The 22,247-nt window shown below is 45.6% G+C and overlaps 2 protein-coding genes across 4 annotated transcripts in view; one reads left to right on the top strand and one right to left on the bottom strand.

Moving 5' to 3' along the window:
• LOC119464190 (rab3 GTPase-activating protein non-catalytic subunit) overlaps positions 1-18,401 on the top strand; it is a 54,909-nt gene extending 36,508 nt beyond the window's left edge. For all 3 annotated transcript variants that reach the window (XM_037725055.2, XM_037725056.2, XM_037725054.2), the window contains exons 24-33: positions 1,118-1,406; positions 5,531-5,653; positions 8,438-8,611; positions 9,871-9,941; positions 10,942-10,977; positions 11,078-11,152; positions 11,860-12,093; positions 12,937-13,224; positions 13,861-14,016; positions 15,049-18,401. In XM_037725055.2, coding sequence (XP_037580983.1) covers positions 1,118-1,406; positions 5,531-5,653; positions 8,438-8,611; positions 9,871-9,941; positions 10,942-10,977; positions 11,078-11,152; positions 11,860-12,093; positions 12,937-13,224; positions 13,861-14,016; positions 15,049-15,201 — 1,599 coding nt within the window. In that variant the 3' untranslated portion in view covers positions 15,202-18,401. The remainder of the gene's footprint in view (positions 1-1,117; positions 1,407-5,530; positions 5,654-8,437; positions 8,612-9,870; positions 9,942-10,941; positions 10,978-11,077; positions 11,153-11,859; positions 12,094-12,936; positions 13,225-13,860; positions 14,017-15,048) is intronic.
• LOC119464192 (isoleucine--tRNA ligase, mitochondrial-like) overlaps positions 18,237-22,247 on the bottom strand; it is a 33,119-nt gene continuing 29,108 nt past the window's right edge. Inside the window, 1 exon segment of the mRNA XM_049655910.1 lies at positions 18,237-18,361. Within this exon segment, the coding sequence (XP_049511867.1) occupies positions 18,324-18,361 (38 nt within the window). The 3' untranslated portion in view covers positions 18,237-18,323.

Genomic DNA, 22,247 nt, shown 5'->3' with positions numbered 1-22,247 from the left:
CTGTAACTGATAGCAAAGGGGCCCGTATTGTTATGCACGTAAAGGAACTGGGCTCTCAAGGCACATTTCAACTCGAAATTTCAGTTTGAAATTGCTGCCTCTAAGGCCCTCCCACCAACAGCAACTGCCATTTTGTCATTGCTTGTGTGGCGCCGAGAAGTGGAGGGGCACCGCTGGGTCGTCTGCTCCAAAACATTTCGAAATGTTGTCTGCACTGTGTCAAACTCTCGTTGTTCCGCACATTCAGTCAGCCTATAGCACAACAAGGGTGTCACTGTTGCACTGTGCCTGCGATTCTTCCACTCACTCGAGGAAGACACCACAAACCGGAGAACACTTGCAGCAACTGTTTTGGGGTGACCGCCGAGACGCACACGCGAAGACGAAACTGCGCACGCACGTTGACCACACAGGACGCACTTCATTTCTTCACCCGTCAGTATTGCCAGTTTAGCTGCGATTCTGAAAAATTAGAGTACACATTTTCTACTGCACTGAATGCGCTCAAATTTTGCTATCTTTCTATTGGATGGTACAGTTTAACTTGCAAGGCATAATTCAAACTTGAAAGTTTTGAGTGGGACGTCATAGTGGGAGGCTCTGGGCGAAATCTCGCCCACCTTTCACTCCTTGTCAGTAGCGCACCCAGGATCTCAGCCAGGGGGGGGGAGGGGGGGGGGGTTGACAGTTTGCCAATACCATCTAAACAGCACTAATTTGAACTTCTTCACAGGAAATTGTCAAAAATATTCCCTTTTTGCGCAAGTTTACGAGTGTGCAGACGATTGCGCGTCTTACATCTTAGTTGCAGTACTCCGAAGGCGCAAGGAAAGAAAAGGGGTTAAACAAAAGGGGGGGGGGGGTGTTACAACCCCCAAACCCCCCCCCCCCCGTCGGTGCGCCACTGCTCCTTGTACATCGCATTGCCACTGCCATGCTAGGAATCAAACCTGCAATTTTCAATCTCCCCAACACATGAACACTCAGCTGCCAAAAGGTTCTGCCTTTGTTACAGGCATGCAGTGCTTAGCATTTGCTGTTGTAGACCTTCAGTTCACAGTTTCTCACCCCTCATTGTTGCACACGAGCCTTGGCTTTCCCGTTGTTTCTTCCACAGCCTCAGCCAACAGAAGAAAACGAAGACAAGCCACTAGAAAAACTGTCGGGGCCGCAACTGCCTCCCACCGGTGACCGTGATGATCCAGTCATCATCAACGATGAGGGCGAAATCGAGGAAGACAGCTGGGAGCCCGTGGTCATTGAGTGTGATCACTGGGAGTCGCTGCTGGGCAAGCTGGAGGACGTATTGGTGCTGGCGTCACTGCTGAGACGCCCCTGTGACCAGCGCCAGCTCTTCCCCGAGCACCGCGAGGTCTCCCTGTCCTCCCTCTTCACTAGAGGCCAAGGTGAGGTTTGCAACAGTGGTTCTGGAACTAGTAGTACAGCTCAGACCACTTATAACGTAACTGCTTATAGTGCTGAACTGGGTAGAGCACATTCTTTTCTGACTCCCTTTACCCTCCCATATAACTTCACGTACAGTTGAACCCACTTATAACAATATTCAAGTGCCACCAAAATTCCATTGTTATAACAGATAATTTTTATAACCGGGTTGCATGAAAAAAAGAAAGCGAAATAGGGGGATGGCAGAGCTGTTGTGAGAAAACTGTAATGGCGGGGAGGCCAGTGCCCCTCCCCGCCACCTTCCTCTATCCATCTGCTGATTGTGTTGACTCGTTTAACTGTTTAACTCTGCTTCCTCCGCGCTCCGATCACGTGTTACAAGCCCCGGCTTGTAACACGTGTTGGCGTTCAAGATAACAACTGCAAAGAGGGGCCACAGGCGGCAAGTGACATGCGAGTTCCGCCAAGGCATCGCTTTGATGGCTCCAAAAGGGGCCTTTTCAGAAATGCGAGAAGGTTACCACAACAGCCTCTCAGCTTGAGAAACCTAGAAGAAATCGCTGGGGCAAAGTCACCACTACCATCTCGCCACGTACTTCTCACTGGCTTGCACGAGAAAACCCCATGTCCGTCAGCCTTGCTTGCTTTACGCAATGCTCGCCGGCATTCTGTTCCGAGGCATCCAGGTGCTCCACATAGTACAGCGGAAGGTCGCTCATGAAAACAAAGCCCCAGTGGGACTGAATCATCTGCAGGGCCTCTTGCAATGCCAAGGCAGCCTGCCCTACCACGTCATCCCTGCCTTCGTCGCCACCACTGTCGCCGTCGCTATCCAATGCAAGCACGTTCGCGGCGATCGCCTCATCGGTTAGAAGCACTTCGTTTCCAAATCTCTAGCAGTGCGCTTTCTTTTCATCGGCATTGTCATGCATTGGCGATGATCGGCAGGCGAATCAGCCATCTTACGTTTCGGCGGCGAGTCAATAGAGGCAGAGAAACGAGGTGGCCTGGAACGACTTGGACACAACCAACAAAGACGAGCACAAGCCACTTAATTCGTTGGCAGAACTGCGCAGTATTAGGGGCCAGCCGGCCAGCGAGCAATCTAGGAGCAGTGCCCAGTGCGCTGTCAGCGCAGTTGGCGCAGTCCATTTGTGTTTTGGAGGGCAAAGTGGCACAGAGCTGTGGATGCAGGCCATTCGTGTTCGGAGGGGTTAAAGAGCGACAGAGAGAGGCGCACGAGGCTGGCGATGCGGAGAAGGCTGGAAAACAGTTCTATGAGCGCGCGCGGCGGCCCTTGGGGCGGCTGGCAGTGGTGCAGCGGCTCGAATCTTTTTCTTTTCAAGGATTTCGCATTCCATTACCTTTCGGCACGGACACCGAGCAGCCAGACTTCATCATTATAGACAATAATGCGGCATGGGGGCATTGTAGTTAGCAGGTTACTTCACCATAGAAAATATACAATAGTTGACAGTGCAGCAGCTTCTCATTGTTATAACCGATATATTGTTAAAGCCAGTATCGTTAGAAGTAGGTTCGACTGTATATACATACCGCTTACAGTACAGCCATGTGAGACAAAATACCAGTTATATATAATGCGGCTTGCCGGAAAATCTCACAGACAAGCGAGGCAGCGAGCCTGCTTCACAACGAGGTGCACCGGCCCAAGAGGAATGCCGAGGAGGAGGAGATGTGGAGCGAACTAATAAGGAGTGGAAAAAAAAGGTGCCATGGCTCAAGAGGCAGCAGCCGGCCTAGGTTGCAGACCACCTAGGTGACGGAGAAGCCGCATGTGCTTCGCACCGAATGCGCGTGTGTTGTCACCCTTTGGCTCTTCAGTTTGTGTACGGAGAGTAAATACAGTTTTTAGCAACTCCAACATCGCAGCAAAATTGTTTCCAGAGTATTGATGTATGCTGTGCTTGTTGAAAATGACACATATTCGAAATTTCATGCTGGTTGAGGCCGTGGGTGCATTTTGCATTAGCCTATAAAGATATGCGTCATCACGTAGTGCAGATATCGCGCGTGTGACCTTGGCTCTGCGACGCTGTCAGTTTTTTTTTTTTTTTTTTTTTTATTAGCACCTCAAATACCCTTTTGGGGTTTTACATGAGGGGTGGGCATATCTAGTAGGTTACATGTTCGATGAATGCCTTGAACGATGAATGACTGGATTGGTGCACCGCTTCGGCAGGTAGATGATTCCAATCTTTCGCTGTCTGTACGAAGAAAGAGTTAAGATGAGCGGCGGTGCGAGCTGGGGGGGGGATAAACAGCCTTTGAATGGCTATGATGGGATGAAGTTCGATGCGCAGGTATGATGTCGGTCTGGTGAGGCAACGAGTGATAAAACTTGTAAAAGAGACATAGCCTTGCTGTTTTGCGGCGGTGCTCGAGGGTTGGAAGGTTCAGAGATGACTTAAGTTTAGTGACGTTAGTGTGGTAAGAGTAGTCGGAGTGAATGAACCTTGCTGTGCGATTCTGTATAGATTCTAGTGCTGTTGCCAGGTTAGATTGGTATGGGTCCCACACTGAGCATGCGTATTTCAGTTTGGGTCGAACGAATGTTAAATATGCTAGTAGTTTTACTGAAGGGGGAACAAGACGAAGATTATGGCGCAGGTAACATAGAACACGATTGGCATCATTGCTAATGTTGCAAATGTGTAAAGACCAACCGAGGTTACTGGACAGGTTAACACCTAAGTACTTATAAGAAGTGACGGCACATATTTCAGCACCAGCGATAACGTATTTAGCTGAAATAAATTATTGGCGGTGGTGGAAAGTAAGTAGCGACGTTTTCTTGACGTTGAGAGACATTAGCCAGTTATTACACCATGTTTCAATGATGTTAAGAGGAAGCTTTAGCTCGGGCCCAACTCCGACACAGTTTATTCAAATATATGTAAAATGCAGAAACGCTTTTCTAAAATAAGCCCCGGACCAATTTTAATGAAATTGGTTGCATTTGAGGAAGAAAGGTAAATTCTAGTGACTGTTGAAGCGGAACTTTGATTTAGGGCCTGAACTTTTTTTAAGGAAATTTTAAAAAATCGAAAGTTTGAAAAGAATAGGACGAACTTTACAAATTAATAGCTCTGCATGAAGAACAGATATCGTGGTTCTGTAAACGGTATCCATTAGATCATTCAAAGCAAACAAATTTGATGTGTCAATTTATACCTTACATGAATTTGTTACGTTGTGTGCAAGGGTTCTGCAAAAGCTGTATTACCATATTACTAAATTTTTTTGAGATCCATGTGTAACATATAAATTTTGCCCGCTTTAGATGTACTATAAGATGCAATTCACCGAATTGTGATATCATTTTTAATTGCTGAGTTAAAGAGTTGTAAACTCAATAGTTTCGTTTTCTAATTATTTAAGAAATTGCGTCGCTTGGGACCTGAAAAATATAAACAAAGGCGAAATTTTAAAAAATACAGCAATATACTTTAAAAAAATAAAAAGAAAAAATTTCAGTACTTGATGCATTTTGTACTGAAGAATTTACATTTGGAAGCTTGGTGCTCTTAGGTTATTACAAGGACAAGGTTATTACAAGGACTTATTACAAGGGCTGTGGTCTCATCCCCAGAATAAAGTTAAGGCTTATATTGTTGTTTGCCTACTGAATAAAGAGGAAGCTTATTGTGTTATATGGTTCACAAAATATTCACTGCGATTAGTTTACATACTGTGAAAGTAAAGTTCACTGCTTTAGTCTCTTTCTTATTGCCAGAATTGGAGGCATGCTACGTTTTCGTTGCTAATAATCGGGTGCACTTCAATTTATATGTTTGTTTTCTACTTTGAACCCATAAAAAGTAGATGCGCGTACAATTCGGGGACGTGAATTCAGGGACATGCACAAATCAGGCAAATACTGCCAATTGAATCAGCAGTGTGTTTCGACGTTTTCTTTTGTTTAGTTCAACCCACTGGATAATTTGACCAATTTCGTTGGTCCCGTCACGGTTGAATTAACGCAAGTCGACTGTATTGAAATATAACAGCTTGAAACAGCGAAGCACAAAGAGATATCATCACAAGTGCTGAACTCCCAAGTTTTCTTTTTTGTCTTAGTAAAACTTCTTTGTTCCTGCAGGCATTATCACTGAACTGGTGTCTGCGTGGGCCTGTGATCTCGATATGACCCCTGACGACCTTAGGCGGCTCACGAAGCTCCCATTGCCCACAGGATCCGAGTCTCAGGAAGATGGCATTGATTGTAAGTGTTCTTCTTCCTCTAGACAGCACACACCTGAAACTGTGATACAGTATAACCTCGATACGATTCCGTTACGTACGATTTCCAGGTGCCGACGTTCACGATAAAGAACACAAAAAATGACCCAATGCAGTTACGCTTCTTTTTTACCGGTTCATACGTTCTTCGAAAACACAATCTTTCAGCACAAACGTTCCATACATCACCAAACTGCGATCGTGTCATTCGTTTTCCGGCCACTAGATCCCATGTAGACAAAAAAAGGCGCGAGGCATGCTTGATCGTGAACAGTAGCTGCCTGCCTCTTATGACTTGAACCTCCCTGACGCCATGTGTAGTAGAACCCGTAACAGGAGTCGATTGTACAGAAAAACATGATTCAAAGAGGAAGCCTTCTCAACATGCCCAAAGTGATGCTCTGGATTTTTTATTCGTCTTGTTTAATTTGATCAGTTTTGTCGGTCCCATCAGCATCAAATTAACAGACGTCGACTGTAATAAGTGTAGGCTAGCTTGCAATAACCTGTGTACTTTTATAGTCAATATTGAATATATATTAATGCATTTTGGCCTTCAGGTGCTAATTTATTGTCACAGGGCTCAACTGTACTCCATAGTGTTGTTGTGGTGCATGGTGTTGCATATAATGATACTGTTGCAACCTGTAATTCACATGGTACCGTATTTTTCCGCATATAACCGGCCACCGCGTATAACCGACACGCCCAATTACAACAGCCAGGAAAGCAAAAAAAAAATATCCGCGCATATAACCCGCTGTAATAACTGCATGCAACAACACTTAAATTTTTGCAAAAACAGTTAATTCATGGATACACGACTCGTCCACATCGTCGTATCATCTTCCAGCGGCTCTTTTCTCCCCTCTTTGGCGATGCTGATAAAGCTGGATTCACACGACGGACGCCATCACGGGCAAATTAGTCACGTGACGTCTGACGCAAATCGGATCACTTCGCATTCACATTCACACGACAGAGGATGACAGTGCGGCCAGAGCAGCACTCGCATGGGCAATGGCAATTTGGCTATCAGGTGTATCGCGAAGCGCTTCGCGTGAACTGTGGGAGCGCCGCGGGAACGAGTGACGTGTGAGTTCGCCAGCACCGCATGCTTTGTTCGCTATACGCAAAATGTCGACCTGTAAAAAGGAGGAGAGTGGACGACCATAATGGAGGGGAAAAGGGATCTTCAACGCGCAGTGGTGGGGAGAGGGTGTGATTCCCTAGGAGATACCAAAAAATGTCACAGTTTCGCCCTAAGGGCGAAGCAATGAATGCGATAGCAACACAGCAATGTCATACGAAGTAAGGTGAGCGGCTTTGGTAGCAATATGAATTGTAGTAAACATGAGCTGATTAAGTAAGCAGGTGTGCTGCGGCGTAAGTAGACCGACATGAAGAGAGACTCGATGACCACGAGAAGGCGCGTGTGAAACGGTGGTGTTGATGAGAAGCGCTTCCCGTGGGCAGCGCGTGCGAAGGGACACACCCGTAGCGCTGCACTGCCGACCCGGGCAGCATTGCATGTGTAGCGTGCGTTGGAAACACATTGCATGTGTAGCGTGGCCCGACTATTACTAACTGATTGAACAAGCGTGGTGTGAGCGCGCACAAACAAACATGAATAGATCACACTGAATGACTGCAGACAACGACTGTCAAAACGCTGGCAGCAAGCGCATACGCCGCAGCAACGGGCGAAGGTACGTGCGATCTATCGCTTCAACGGAAACTGAGCGGCGAATGCACGGCGCATAAAGGTCAGAGCTGTGTGGAGATAAGCGACGGTGCGAGCGGGCGACGAACGCGGTTGTTGGCAGAGTAGAAGTGCGCCCCCCCCCCCCCACCCCGCTCCCTCCGGCGCTGGCTTCCCGCTTCCTTGCTTGCGCGTGGGAGATTGAGTGCGTTCGCTCTCCGTGATAGCGCGCGTCCCCGCACGCTTCCGCTCGGGCATACGGCGCGCGGCGAAGTTTTTATCTATAGGGAACCTCACGGCAACGACGACGGCGACAGCAGAAATCCGGTTGAAGTGTCCATATAATTGCTATCGCAATAAAATAAATGGCGGAGAACTCTGCCTCAAGGTGTGGTTACACTGCAGCGTGCGCTGCACTGCCGTGAAGCCACACCTTCAAGTAAAATTTGCGTATAACCCGCACCCTAACTTTACCGCAAACTTTCTTGAATTTTGGTGTGGGTTATACGCGCAAAAATACGGTATTTGGGCCAGTACTATTATTTGCTATTGTCCAGTCACTCATGACCTTCTTCATGATTTGTTTTATTCGTTATTTTAACAAGAGCACCATGTGTGATCGCTCGGTAGCTATGGCGTTCTGCTGCCCATGGTTCAATTCTCAGCTGTGACAGCCACATTCCAATAAAAGGCAGGGTGCAAACACACTAGTGTACTTGGATGTAGGATGCATTTAAGAACTGCAGGTGATCAGTTTATCCAGAGTCTACCACTACGGTGTCTTTCATAGCCAATCAGTTCTATTAAGTCGTTGAACCTTACAATTTGATTTCATTTTGATTTTTATCAAGAGCCTCTGTCAAAACCCTTTAGTGAGCTCAGGGCATCTAATTTATATACATGTTCCATAAATGTAGCAATTTTCTTAGCGAGGTGATTGCTGGGTGAGTCGGCACTTTTTCTGTGTCCTTCTTTAATTCTGTTTGCATTCTCTTTTCTCTGTGATCATCATGAATTTTCTTAGCAGCAACAAGTCTTTATGTCCTTGTTTCCCAACTGGCGCAGTGCATTTTGTGCGGGCAAGACGACGATTCGCTCGGTCCTTGGAGCTGGATTCCTTGCTAGTCAACTGTGCCTCGGAGCAGCTGGTGCGGTGGGACCGGGACCGGGACCAGATCGACAAGCTGGCCAAGGCTTCGGCTTTTCTCTCAGCTGTCTCCAGTAGCATACTCAAGAATGGTCAGTGCAGTTTCTTCCCGTGTGCCATGTTTTCTTACTTATAACACACACCTTTACTGGGAAAAATAGGAAGAAAATTTTTGTCTGTAACACATGCAAATGACCGCACACCAAAGCATTGATATCTTTTTAAAAGCAACGTGGCATTTAAAGCAGAAAGCAAAACTCTAGAAGCAAAATTAGTTTTTTAGTCTAGTTTAGTTCTCATAGCTCCCAATGCTGCTTGCTACCATCGTGAGGTGCACTTTCACAACAACACGCACTTGCGTACTTGGCTTGCGGTGCGTACTTGGCGGTGCACACAGCGATGTGCACTGTATTACAGTCGACTTCTGTTAATTCGACCTTCACGGTACCGATGAAATTGATCGAATTATCCAGTGGGTCAAATGAAACCGTAAGCAGAAAAAACGGCATCACACACCGCTGATTCATTTAGCAGTATTTGCCCGATTCTGACACGCCCTCGAATCAAACGCGCACCCACTTTCTATGTGTCCAAAGTAAAAAACTTACATAGAAATTACATTAAAGCTCCTAAATAACGTATAAATTTAATGTGCACCCAAATTTTTGGCAAGCAAAATGGCCAAGGGTCTCATATGTGTTGCGCAATAGTGGCCAGTTTCCTAGTCAGCTTCGCCGCAATACATTCTTGTTATGTGGTAAAGCATACAAACGCCGCGAAAGCGATTTTGGTTGTGTATTCAACTGCTCCATGAAGGCACCATCTGCCCAATTCTGTTTAAAGAAAGAAAAAGGTGCGCGTTAGAATTGTGCAAATACTGTAACCAGACATTGTGAACTATGGTTATTGCTTGAGAATCTTCTTAGGGCAGGCCGAAAATAGGCCTTTTTGACGGGACAGGGAAATGTGTTCCACACATTCACTGTCCCCTAAGCTCCACCGAGACAGACGCTACCACTAGAGGGGTTGCTTTTGCTGTCGCGGGTCAGGGACGTCCATGCTGACTGGTCAAGTTTGGATTATCTAGCGAAGACCAATTTTAGGATCGAAATAACGAAAGTTTGGGCTCATAGAAATGCATTAGCGCCAGCCGGGACCTTTGGCAGGGATCGAATTAACTGGAAAATCGAATTAAACAGAGTCGAACTAACAGAAGTCTACTGTACTGGAATTGTAAAACTTGTGAGTACACTGAAATCACAGCCACGGGAATTTAGATGTAATGCAACCGGATCAACTTATAGCCATGTGTGTGATTGTGTGCTGCATTCCTGCCTTTAATCTTGCGCAGGTGTGGGCCTGATCATATGGAAGACGTTCTTGCAAAAAAGATTCGAAGCATTAGTTCTGCTGATGGAAAAGGTAGGTATTTTGTTGTTTTTGTTGTTGGCATTGTCTTCCTACTACTGTGGAACATTGGTTGCCTGCATCAAGCTTTTAGGCTTAGCAGTTCTTTTATGTGCTTTCTTATGTGTGTGTGGGTGCTAAAGCTCTTTTGTTATGGCATGAAGTCAAACTGCTTTTATGTCAGGTGCTTTTTGCAGCCAATGACTTAGGGTTCGGCCCACATATTTCGGGTTCTCATGCTTGTTCACCATGTTCAGGATCAGCCTCACAGGAGTGCGCAGGCTGAGAAAATGATGTCCGTTTACCGGTGTCTGCTTCCAGTAAAGTTTGTTGCTATACTTTTCTTGCTTCAAGCTGCCTATAAATATTGAACGAGTAGTATCTAGACATAAGTGTACAGAGTGGCAGAAGTCAGTTTCAGTGTATTATACCATACTGACTTTCAGGGTCATGTTATCTTGCCACACAATTGGCATTGAAGTTCGTATGATCGTACAAAATTGCGCTAGATTGCACAATACTGCACAATATGGTCCAAGATTCTGCAGGGTTGGGGCTACAACATCGATTTTTCATATATGGCACTCAAATGTGCGCAGATTTAGTCGGGACTTTGTTTTTTAAAAGCTCATCTCTAGACAAACACGGAAGCAAGGCAGTTTAAATTTGGACCCTAATTAAACATGCAAGGGTCTCAGGTTCATAGACACCTTGTTCTGCTTTTCATTGTGTTCAAGGGTCACAGAGCAGCCCTGCGAAGTCAGTTATAGTTCGGCTGCAATTTTGTAGCAGTGCTTTTCTCGATGCGATTTATTTTGCATCAGTGCTCAGAGCAATGCTCTGCCTGCATTACCAGTGAGGATGATAAGAGTGGCATAGAATCGAGCAGAAGGCATCACTACAAAATCGCTGCCTTATTTCTGTTGACCCTTGGGCAATTGCTTCTTTTATTTAGACCACGATTTTGTTCCGATGATGCAAGGCTGTGGCTTGGCTGAACTTGTTTGGTTTTCAGATGGGAAAGACACCCAAGGACCGCATCTGTAGGAGGGTGAGTACCAACTGCAATATGTGCATATTTACTAGAACGTCCTGCTCTGATGATAATCTGTTATTTGTGTCACTGTCTGCATTCTTTCATTTCATCACAGGATGTGGAGATCAGTGACATCCATCTGGAGCCATTTGTGCGGTTCTGCACAGAAGTTTTGGAGGCAATTGTTGATGTAAGTGTCCTAAAAAATGTTGCCCACTTGCAAGGCTATTGATTCAGTGTGCTTTTGCGAGCAAATATGGAGGTTAGTTTGCATATTACAGAAAAGAAAAAAAAAAGACTTTACTCCACATCTGAACAAAGTCTCAGCAAACTGCAAAGACAGTGATAGCCAAAGCCATCGCCAAAATTATGGTGCTGATACTTCAGGTGCTGCTGAACACTTTTCCGCTGGACTCCTTGATGTCCAGCATGCCGCCTCCGAGATTTGTCAGTACACCGCGGGCGGCTGCCTTATCTTGGAGGTCATGCTGAGGAGCCGTGCACTCTAGGTCATGCGTCACTGCCAGCGAGCGGTAATGACGGCATTTTTTTTTCTTTTTTTTTTTTTTTTCAATTTTGGTATCAGAAATGGCTCTTTTTGCTAGCTTTTCTTGATGCTTCCACTTTTGTTTCAAGTGTCAAATTTTGCACAGAGGTTCCTCTATATCTACGCTTTCTTAAACTTTGCTTTTTGTGCAGTCCAAAATTTTGTTGCAGGTGGCCTTTCATGGCTTAAGTTTTAAGAGACGGCACTTGGGTCCACTTTGCCTGCTCTTTTCCATCCTCGTTGATTTTTTCGTGGTGCCATTACACCAGAAATGAGCCCATACGAACTAGCCCAGCTATCAGTACTCCTTGCGTTTTGTTCAGGCAGTGCTCGTCCTCTCCGCATTGCAGGCCTCTCTGGGCCCGGAAGCCGAGACCCTGCCGGTGCTGCCGCAGGGAGAGCCCCTGTGGGAAGGAGCCCAGCAGGACGCGTCGCGGCCGCAGCCGCTCGTGGCGCACGCGCTCGGCCAGCGCGCCCCCAACATGGCATCGGTGCGGCACCACCAGCTCTTGGCCACCGTGGTCCAGTTCGTGGTGCTGTTTGGCATGCGCTCAGTGCGGCCCCTCTCCCTCTTTACGCCCACGGTGAGTGATTGCTTACGCCAGGGACGAACACCCGACCGTGTACCTGCCCAGCTCTTCCGAATTTTACATAGACTTTACAAATTTGGGCTCGTTTTAGAGTTGTACGAATGTTGCATCAAGTTTTACGAAAAATAAATTTAGTCGGCTAAGAAGCTTTTCTTGTTGGTCTCCAAACTTTTCGTTCGACGTCATCTGATAGTGAAAGGACACCAAAGGGGGATACTTGCTTTGAGCAAGTTTATACAGGTAAATTCCTGTAGCAGGCACAATCAGCTACAGCAGAGTTGTTAAAAAAAAAAGGTCACTGCGATCTAAAAAGACAGTGTGTTGCTTGTCAGTCTCTGCTGTTACAAGTTTGCTGCTGGTTGTATGCTGTGTCCTTGTTTTGTACGCCTGCCTTCTCGGACCGTGACACTAAACTAGGCTCGACACTTTGAACAAGAGAGAGACCTGTAATGAAGATTAAAGTTTGGAGCCCTGCTACATGCAGGGCTCGTTACTTCTGATGAAGGTGGCTAAGGAGGTGGCTTTTATAGGTACAGCAGTAACACCCTTGTTCTTCACGTAGCGCCATCATTTGTGCCCCGAAGCCCTAAAAAGTTATTAAGCTGAATGTGTCCACAGCTGTGTGTACCTAGCGGCGTCTTGGCTGCCAAAAACTTGTTAGTGAAATGCAATCAATGCATGTGATCCTCTGGTAACTTACACTTGGATGCCTTCGATCCTTCTCTTACAATAGTCATGCTGGCCAGACACACGCAATTTGCACGACAGTAAACCCATACCCCCAGTTGGTCCATTGCATCACCACATCTAACTTTGTGCATTCATTTGCACGTACAGGTGCGCAAAGCATTCTTTCAGGACCTGCACTCGCCACTCCTGGCGCCGAGCGCCAAGATTTCTTCGTCGCTTACGTCGTCACCGCAGCAGAGCTTCCTCCTGCGTGCCGCGTCGGCTGTGATGCAGTCCCTGCCCGACAACCCGGATAACAGTGTGCTCGGCACGACTTTTGGCTGGATGAACCGGCTGCTCGACTTGGCCTGCAGCTGGGGCGAGGACCGAGACCTGGTGCGGCGGCACTGCGTGTGCGAGCTCTATTCGGCCGGCCACGACATCCTTGCGCAGGAGGTGCGTAACAACAGATAGGTTTTCATTCTCTAAGTTCCTGTCTCATGGCTTAGCACTGGCACAACACAGTGGTTATATACTGTGGAATCGCGTTGATACGATCTTCACGGGAACCGCAAAATAAAACGTATCATCCGAAAGTCGTATTATCCTAACATAATCTTATATAAGAAACAGAAATGGTATATAAGAAAAAAAGCTTGTTATCCCAGAAAACGTATTATGCAGAATTATATCGACGAGATTCTACTGTACTTATCAGCCTCAGCGATTTCAATTAGATGCATGAGCATTATACTGCAGAGCTCGATGGAAACCCGTCTCGTGAGAAAGGAGCATAGCTGACACTCACTCCAAAACAATCTGACATCGATTCAAAGTTACGGTGGTATGTACGGGTCCCTTGTTCAGAAGTAGATCCCTTGTTCATTGTGAACAATAAACTCATATTGCACCAAATCTGTATTCCATTTTTATTTGGTGAGTGCGTATTTTACTTCAAATATGCTTGAGCTTTATAACCCGTTCACTAAATGTCCAGAGTGAGAGCTGCAAAAGAGCGCCCAGGGAAAAAAATTGCAGCGCTAGACAGTTAGCCAAGAAACTTTAGGAACACGTGCCTTTGTTGCTTCACAGGTGTCTTTGGCGGTGAAGGACAAGGCCCAGCTGGCCTCGTGCCTTCTGGTGATTGCTGGGCAGCGCATGCACCACCTGCTGTTCATGAACGATGCCCACCGACCCAGCCAGATGGCACTGCTGTCGCCCCACATCAGCACTTGGATTCTGTCCCTGGTACGTCCCTTGTCGCTCGCAGTTTGGCATTGCAACTTTGCTTGGAATGTCAGCGCTTGCGAGAACAGCGCAGTTGGGACACAAGAATAACAGGACTAGCATGAAGTTGAGGCGCCATGTCTGGCAGATTTTGTCCTTGAACTCAAGATCTTTTTTCAACTTGTTCATTTCTTGACAGCAGCTGCACCTAGTGCCACATATGAAATGACAGGTGACAAAAAAATATGTGCCAGCAACAGAACTTTAACCAAGATTAGCTCTGCAGAAGCCACACACAACGACCACTGGCCTGTGCATTTGAGAATGGAAAGAGATTGGAAATTTATTTATGATTGGGCTGTCTGGTTGGGCTCTTTCAGTCTGGAACAGAGCACCGAGATTTCATCTCAAAGTAGGATAATGACTGCAGGCGTGCAATGGCCGTCCATCTTCACGAAACGATGTAACACTGCAGCTTTAGCCGTAGTACTGAAGCTTACAACACTTACCACAATAAATTGGAACTAAAAGACGATTTGTCTGCCAAGCTACATCTTTATTTTAGTCTTGATTTCTCATGGTTGGCTAACTACCGTACTTACACAAACCTAACGCGCAGCTTTTTTCCAAGAAAATAGGTCCGAAAATTGCCTGTGTGTTACAATCAGATACAAAACCAAACTGCGGTTGCGGTTTTAGCAACAGCGACAACATGCTACGTTTTCTTTTATATATCGGGCACATGTTACATTAGGTGCACTTCTATTTTCTTACTTTAAACCCGGGAAAATTGGGTGCACATTAGATTCGGGGGCACATTAGAATCTTGTATAAAATATGGTATGTTTTCAGTTTCTACCATGCTTCATTTTGGCCGGACGCGCAACCATCGTTCCTTGAACCTCAATTCATGTGTTTGGCAAATAACAAGTCTAAATGCTATTGCCAAACTGAAATGAGTGCACGAATTGGACTATCATTATACAACATGTGCATCTTAACCAGTTTCTCTAGATTCCTGAGTTGAGCCCTCTACTTTTTGTTTATTTTCAGGACCTCAGCAACCTTCGTTGCTGCAATCCACCAACACTGCAAACAATGAACCTCCTTCAGAACATAGTCAACATGCTTCCTGAAGATCACTCGGAACACCGGCTGGCGTTATCCTTGTTAGATGTCTTGGAATCACTGCCTGAACCTTCTTAGCCACAAGCCACTGCTACGTAGGAACAATGTTCATGTGATATCAGTTCAAGGTCTGTGGTGACAGCCATGACTGACTCAACATTCAGCTGGTTCCTCGATGAAACGAACGCTTAGCTGCGGCACTGCGTTTAACCTGATGATGGCTGACAGACCTGATAACGAAGACATGGTGCGTGTTTGACAGGTGCACTTCTGACAGATGGATTCCAAACAGTTGGGTTTTCAGCAGATGGATTCCCGACAGGTGAATCTCTAGCAGGTGGATTTTGTATTGTCTACTTTGACACTGGCTGTCTGATAGCAATGCACGTTCGTTAAATCATTTTTAATTTTCTGCACACGTAAAGGCACTACCATGGTTATAAGTTATAAAAGGTTTTAGTGTCAAACAATTATTGGTTTATCACCTATGTCGTTTCAGAGTCTATGTTGTTCTAACAGGCTTCTTTAAAAAACCCAAGGCACACCTATAATACAGTGAAGTTAATGACTGCAGTTCATTTGTCGGCTTTTCTTAGCCTTTGCCAAGCAGGGTCAGAATGCTAAGCAGTCTTTGTTATCATATGAAGACACATCTTTGTCATCACATCAGAAGTGACTTTCTGCTATGCTTTGGTCCTGCCTTAGTGATGACAAACCTGTCGCATTCCTCATACCAGCTAGCATAGGGTGCTGTTGTGTGCCTACGTGTTAGCATCTCATAACCTGTACCGGCAGTCTATACAGTGTAGACCGCTTATAACGTAAGTCGCCCGAGTCGCAAATATCCACACTATAAGCAGTACCTCACTATAACCAAAACAATTTTCAAGGTCTGCACTTATGCAACACATGTAGACCAAGCAGCTGCGTTTATCTGAGAATCGAAGCGTGTGATCGGGAGTTTTGCATCCGTTTAAATTTATGAACATAGAAAGGTTAATTTCCAAGTAGCCGCAGTCTTAGCATGAAGCAGACAAAGTGATAACAGTTAAAGAAAAAAAAAACGCGACCGAAATTTCAGATGCAGTACAGTGTCTCATTCGATTTCTCCGACTGATCGGCGTATGCACGGTGTCAAAAACATCCGCGGACCAAGTTGCCACCATTCGAGTGTTGCCAGTGCTGTCACTTTCATTATCAAGGTGGTTTCTCTGCTTTCCATGTGTTGTACAGCCATTGCAACGCATTTTGTTGACTCGGCACCAAACCATAACTTTGGGCGCCGACGAGGCGCGCTGGTTAGGCCTACTGGCGGGAGATTCAGGCAGCATGCCGTCGCGGAAAGCTCGCCCTTGATGTGTCGTACCCGTAGTCGATTACATAGTTAAGCCCATGTGCATGTGATCCCGCACACAGGCTGAACTGACAGCAACGCGTACGAAGGGGAGTTTGATTCCTCGGGCAATCAGCCACGGCAACTACTACGAATGCCTACCAAGCTTGTACGTGCGCACACTGGTACGAACGGCGGAAGCTCACAAGTGCACATAAAGCCTAATAGCTCCAAACTAAATTTGCGGAACAATGCTTTAACGCGCGATATCTGCACTTCACGACGGGTGTGCCATAGATGGGGTGCACAGAAACTGAAGCCGCTTTCAGTGTGAAGCGCACCGCTGATATGCAGCCGAGCAAAAGGCCTCTCCGTCGCCTAGGCATCGAACACCCGCCGCCGTTTTCTTTTTTTAGTTTTTTTTTTCCGTTCGTTCACTCCTCGCCGCTCACCTTTCCCATCAGCGGGCGCACCTCATCAAGAAGCGTGCTCGCTACCGCGCTTGTTGGCAGGATTTTTTCGCGGAAGCCGCATGATAACCGGTATTTTGGCTCGCACGGCTGCACTGTAAGCGGAATGCGTATACATGCAGTTCTATGGGAGGGTAAATGGGAGTCAGAAAAGGTTGCGTTGAAGCCAGTTCTGCACTGTAAACAGTTACGTTATAAGTGGTCTAAGCTGTATTGTGTGACATTGATAACACATCTGCAGGTCAATCAGTGCTCTTGACAATGCTCACGGTGACGTCAGGGATGCTCCATTTTAGCTGACAAAGTGCAGTGATAGTTGTGTCCATAGCAGAAGTACTAAGTCATGTGCTCATCGACACAGGGGCATGGTTAATGTTCTTAGGACCAGTGATATGTAAGCTGCTAGTCTGTCGTATCCTTAGCTTTGTCATGTTGACAGAACAAGTAAGGTTGATTTTAACGAGTCGTAGTGCTAGGTCATGGCATCGGAGCTTGAAGCCTCATTGTGCATATGAAACGATAACTCCTCTTAGCAGGTGCCAAGCTGGTAAAGAAAGTAAAGTTGGAAGAATATGCACAGAGTACGCAACGAACGAAATTGCCAATGCCAGAGACACTATTCTCATGGTAACAGAGTGTCCTTTTTGCTGAGTTCCTTTTACCGCTAGAGTCGCCTTGGATTCTTATTTTTTAAGTTTTGCCCACAAAAACTGCATCGTGATTGCAGTTTCCTTGGCATTGATAAAACAGTTGTCAGCTTCTGTACTTGTATTTGGTGAATTCCTCTAAATTTTCCGATTGTTGTTTGCCTGTCAACAGCAAGTCTCAAATCTAGCAGTCCTGTATGCCAGAGGCAGTGAAGGCGAGCACATTCTAAGGTTGTTTACTTTCACCATGTTCTAGGTGACAATTGCAGTAAAGAAAAAAAATGCACGACTGGAAAAATGAATTTTTGCATAGTTTTACACAACGTGTTTATTTCAGAGTGTAAAAATAAAAGGTGGTTTGCAGATGTGCAGTCTTTGTCAAAAGTTTAGAAGCCCCCCATACGAGAAAATATCTTCGGCCAAGCCCTCTCCTGGGAGCTTGGGGCTTTGGATTGGCTAAAGTTCCGCAGTGGCTTCAAACCATTTTAACAAAGACTGTACGGTACCTTACAGCCGTAGATCTGCGATATTTACTATCACAATGTACATAATCTTAAACAGCCAGAATTCATTTGCAACAGCAGCAGTATTTGTGCTGCATTGCATAAACAGTTAAACTGAGCTCACTTTTAGCTAGAACGTACAATACTACGAGACAGCAAGGAAATGAAACAGTTTTTATTTCATAACGCACTGAGATTGCTTTTAATTACAGAGCCTAAATTACAGAGCCTAGGGCAACTTCTTCATCTATGTCCGCGATGTTGTCTGGACTTTTTCTTCTTGTTCTGTAAAGGAAATAAATGTACAAAGGGGTTTCTGAATTCACCACTTTCTGTGCACAAGTCAATTTGAAAGGGATGAATCTGCACTAATTTTTTTTTGCTATCTTTGTCAATGACAGTCGCATGCACTTCTTGCAGAGATATTCACTGCATACTGCAGTAGTGTCGACTTAAATTATCAAATGTAAAAAAATAAATCTAAAATTTGTTCCTTTTTTTCCCCACTGATATCTGCATCCACGCATATAACAAATATTAATTTTCACAAAAGTCCTAGATGAAACTTCATTGTAACATTGATTGGCTGTACAGTATGGAAATCGGAATACCAGGCCTGTGTGCGTAAATATTCAACTTTTTCAGCGGATATCACAGTCCGTGAGCTTTTAATGCTGACTGTACGTAGCAGCTTCCAAGACACTCGGGCAGTGGGAAGATTAGTTCACTTCTACAGTCACGTTGCATAAAAGCAGTGTGTTGTCGCGAACAGCTGTCGTCAGTGGTGGCGCTTCAACTGCACAAGTCTCAAACCAATGACCACATGTAGTCAGAGCACGAAAAGTTTGCAGGACACGTAATTTGTTTAAAAACAAAAAAAAAGAAAAGAGCTGAATTCCCACAAAGCCTGAGCATATCGCCTCAAATTCAAACTTTAAATTTATAGTAGTTTTTGCCACCTACACAGCGATCCATTAAATTCGAAGCCCCATGCCTAAATGGAGCAGAAATTCACATTCAGAAATTCACTTGCCTGCTGTGCCAGCATCGTCCTTGAGAACACCCCACTTGAAGTTCAATCGCTGGTAAACATCTTCACACCTGGTGCACAGGTGGCCCTCTTCACTGGAGATGTTGCGTCGACACCGCTCACAGGCGGCCATCTTTGTGGGCTCAAGCACGACGAACATCTTATCATCCACTGCGAAAAGCATACAAAAATAATTCATGCAGATCCCTGTGCTCTGTGCGTATAAGGTGTTACATAAAGCATTTCGATATAGGATCAGGCTTTTGTGCTGGGGTATCTGAGTCGATTCCACCAACAGACACATAATTTTTTTCTATTGGAGAGGCCCAATAAAAGGCAGGACAAGAAGCTACCTGCCTACAGCAAATACAGTAATGTTCCTCGTACTGTATTTCTAAAGAGAAAACAAAAGATTGAATCAATTCAGACTGTCTGGATTGCCCTTCTGAATACCTCGCAACGTTTTAATCATGCCAAGTGGCGACCTAATTACAGATAAAATCACCACTGATGGTGTCGTGCAATTCAAGGCAGCTGTGACAAAAGGTGTTTGTTAAGTAGCTGCTCCACCAATCTCTGTCCCAAACCACGCTCCCAAAAATAGCACCAACAGGGCGCCATGGAGAGGTAGCCCCAGTGAGTTATTCTGTAGAAAAATCCAATGAAATCGGCCAAACTGTCTTTGCATTTATTTTGAAGTGCAGCATAATTAACTTTTCCTTATCAATGCCCGACTACAATTTACCAATCGTACATGTATTAATGAGCACTAGGGCAGTATTCTCGGGTGATCAATTTTAGGGATACAAACCCTTTCACGAGATTTTGGCACCGGATGCTTGGATGTACATGGCTGAAAGCGTTCCTGGCACTCTGTGAAGAAAGAAAGCTTGGCACATTGCCAAAAATGCTGTCGTACATTTACATGTGCACGTCTGGTGTCAGGTCGCACGAAATCTCGCAAGAGGGATTGTATCCCCAAAAATGATCGCTCCAGAATACCACCACTGATCTCGCATTTTCTCACTGGCTGTGCGAAGCCTTCCTATTTCTCCCCGGGAGTATCAGCACCATGGCTGGCCAACTCCAGTGAATTGTAGCCACGGCAGCTCCCTCACCTCAGCAGCCTCGACACGTCTTTTTCTCGCTTATAAATACGGTGCACTTGGTAAAAGGTACGCGTTTGAAAGCTTGTGACACTAGCGGAGCATAGCTTGACTTTAGCATCCATTTTAATGCAACAAAATGGCCGCTGACAATTGCAAACACAAACACATTGCCACAAAACTGCCAATAAACACTTCCAATAGGCTGACCTGCATCCAAGATCACAGCATGGTTAGAATCAACTTGCGCTGTCGGCTCATCGCCTTGTTCAAACGTGACGGAGGCCACTTGCAGCACATCAGTGAGCCCCGAGTGAATGGCTGAATCTTCTGGCTGAAGAACCTGCAATGAACAAGCCACATTGTGTTCTCGCGCTTCTGTGTATGTATTATTTTAGGCCCAGAGTACCAAGAGATAAAGTGAAATGCACCTAACATCAGGCCCTTCTGCCTTTGTAACTACAACCGTGGCAACAAATGGTATGTGGCACTAAGGAGGCACTGTTTTCGCTGACACTCATCTGCTATAGTATTAGTATGGATATCTCCATATGTTCTGGGCTTTCTACAGTATATTGCAGCGGGCCATCACGCACAACTGTCAACTGCGGTCACTTTTTTTTGCCAAGGGTAGTTGCACGCAAGAAATGCCTGCAGTACATGGTCAGATAATTTTTGTACAAGACACTTATACTACTGGGTCAACCTGCAATTAATTATAATGTTTTACCATAGCTGCGGTTGATAAACCAATACAGTAAACACCATATGATTGCCATGTGTTTACATGCAGAAAAAGGGCTGCAGTGCATAGTATACATCATTTTGAACAAGGTGCTTCTACTAACAAATTGCACTGAGATGAATTATGCGTATAGTGTTTTACTGTAGTGGTGTTTGCGAAAACACCATATTAAGCACCATGGTAAAACATATTGTGTTTGCCATGGTGTTTACGCTGTTTACATGCTAGGAAAGGCTGTGGTGTGTAGGCAGATCATTTCGTACTAATAGCTTCTACTAACAAATGTCGCTGCAGTGAATAATTTGTTTCACCATAAGGGGTGTTTGGCAAAACACCATATTAAACACCACGATAAAACATGTCATGCTTTACCATAGCAGTGTTAGGTAAACCACCATGGCAAACACCATACTGTGCTTACCATGGTGTTTTTAACGACATCTACAATCTGATTGAGAGACATTTGCGAGGAGCTCGGGATTAAGTTTGACCTAACATGCACATGCACTTTCTTTAACATGCACAGCATGGTACAGAAGCATCTTTGTATTCCACCCTCAGGGAATACAATGAACGCGCGATGGCATGCTTGACAGAAGGCCTAATTACGTTTTCTCAAGCGCACAGATACTAAAGAGATGTGCCGTGTTTACCCGACTCGAGAGCAAATTTTAGGGACTGTGCCTTTTGCTCTCGCAAAAAGTTGCGAGAGCAAATTCTGGGGACTGTGCCTAGGTACTGTGGAGGAGGACATGCTTGGCTACATTTGTCCCTAGCCAGGTAGATGCCACTAGGTCAGGTAGATGCCACTTTAGCGGCCACAGAGTAATGAATAATGACACATTGTTGCTGCTAATTTGTTGTATTGTATGCTTCGCCATTACAGATTCTGTGTCGGCCGCTATGATCCCGTTTGGACAGAAGCGCCGGTTCTCCAGAGCAAAGCGAGTTCTCCTCTGTAGTGACCAGATTTCTCTCTCCCAACTCACACATGCACAAATGCGTTGCGAAAAGGCAGTGCAGCTCTCATGTTTCAACAGCCTTGACTAAATGGAAATAAGCCAGCAGAAGCATGCCATAGTCCACTTGCTGCCGCAGCATATTTCATGTTTAGGAAACGAACTTACTCTAAGGCAGGTGGCCAAAGGGCTGTCCCCACTGGTAGTGATGATCTTGACATCGTGCAGCACTGGCCGAGACTTGGCAACAGCTTTATTCACGGCTTCTCTCAGCTTCACAAGCGGCTTCTCTAGCTGGGAGAACTCCGGGCGTTCCCAGTCGTTCGGAGGT

This window comes from Dermacentor silvarum, chromosome 9 (genome assembly GCF_013339745.2).
Source record: "Dermacentor silvarum isolate Dsil-2018 chromosome 9, BIME_Dsil_1.4, whole genome shotgun sequence".
NCBI lineage: Eukaryota > Metazoa > Arthropoda > Arachnida > Ixodida > Ixodidae > Dermacentor > Dermacentor silvarum.
The sequence above is the reverse complement of the archived record's forward strand: the minus strand, read 5'-3'. Positions and strand labels throughout refer to the sequence as shown.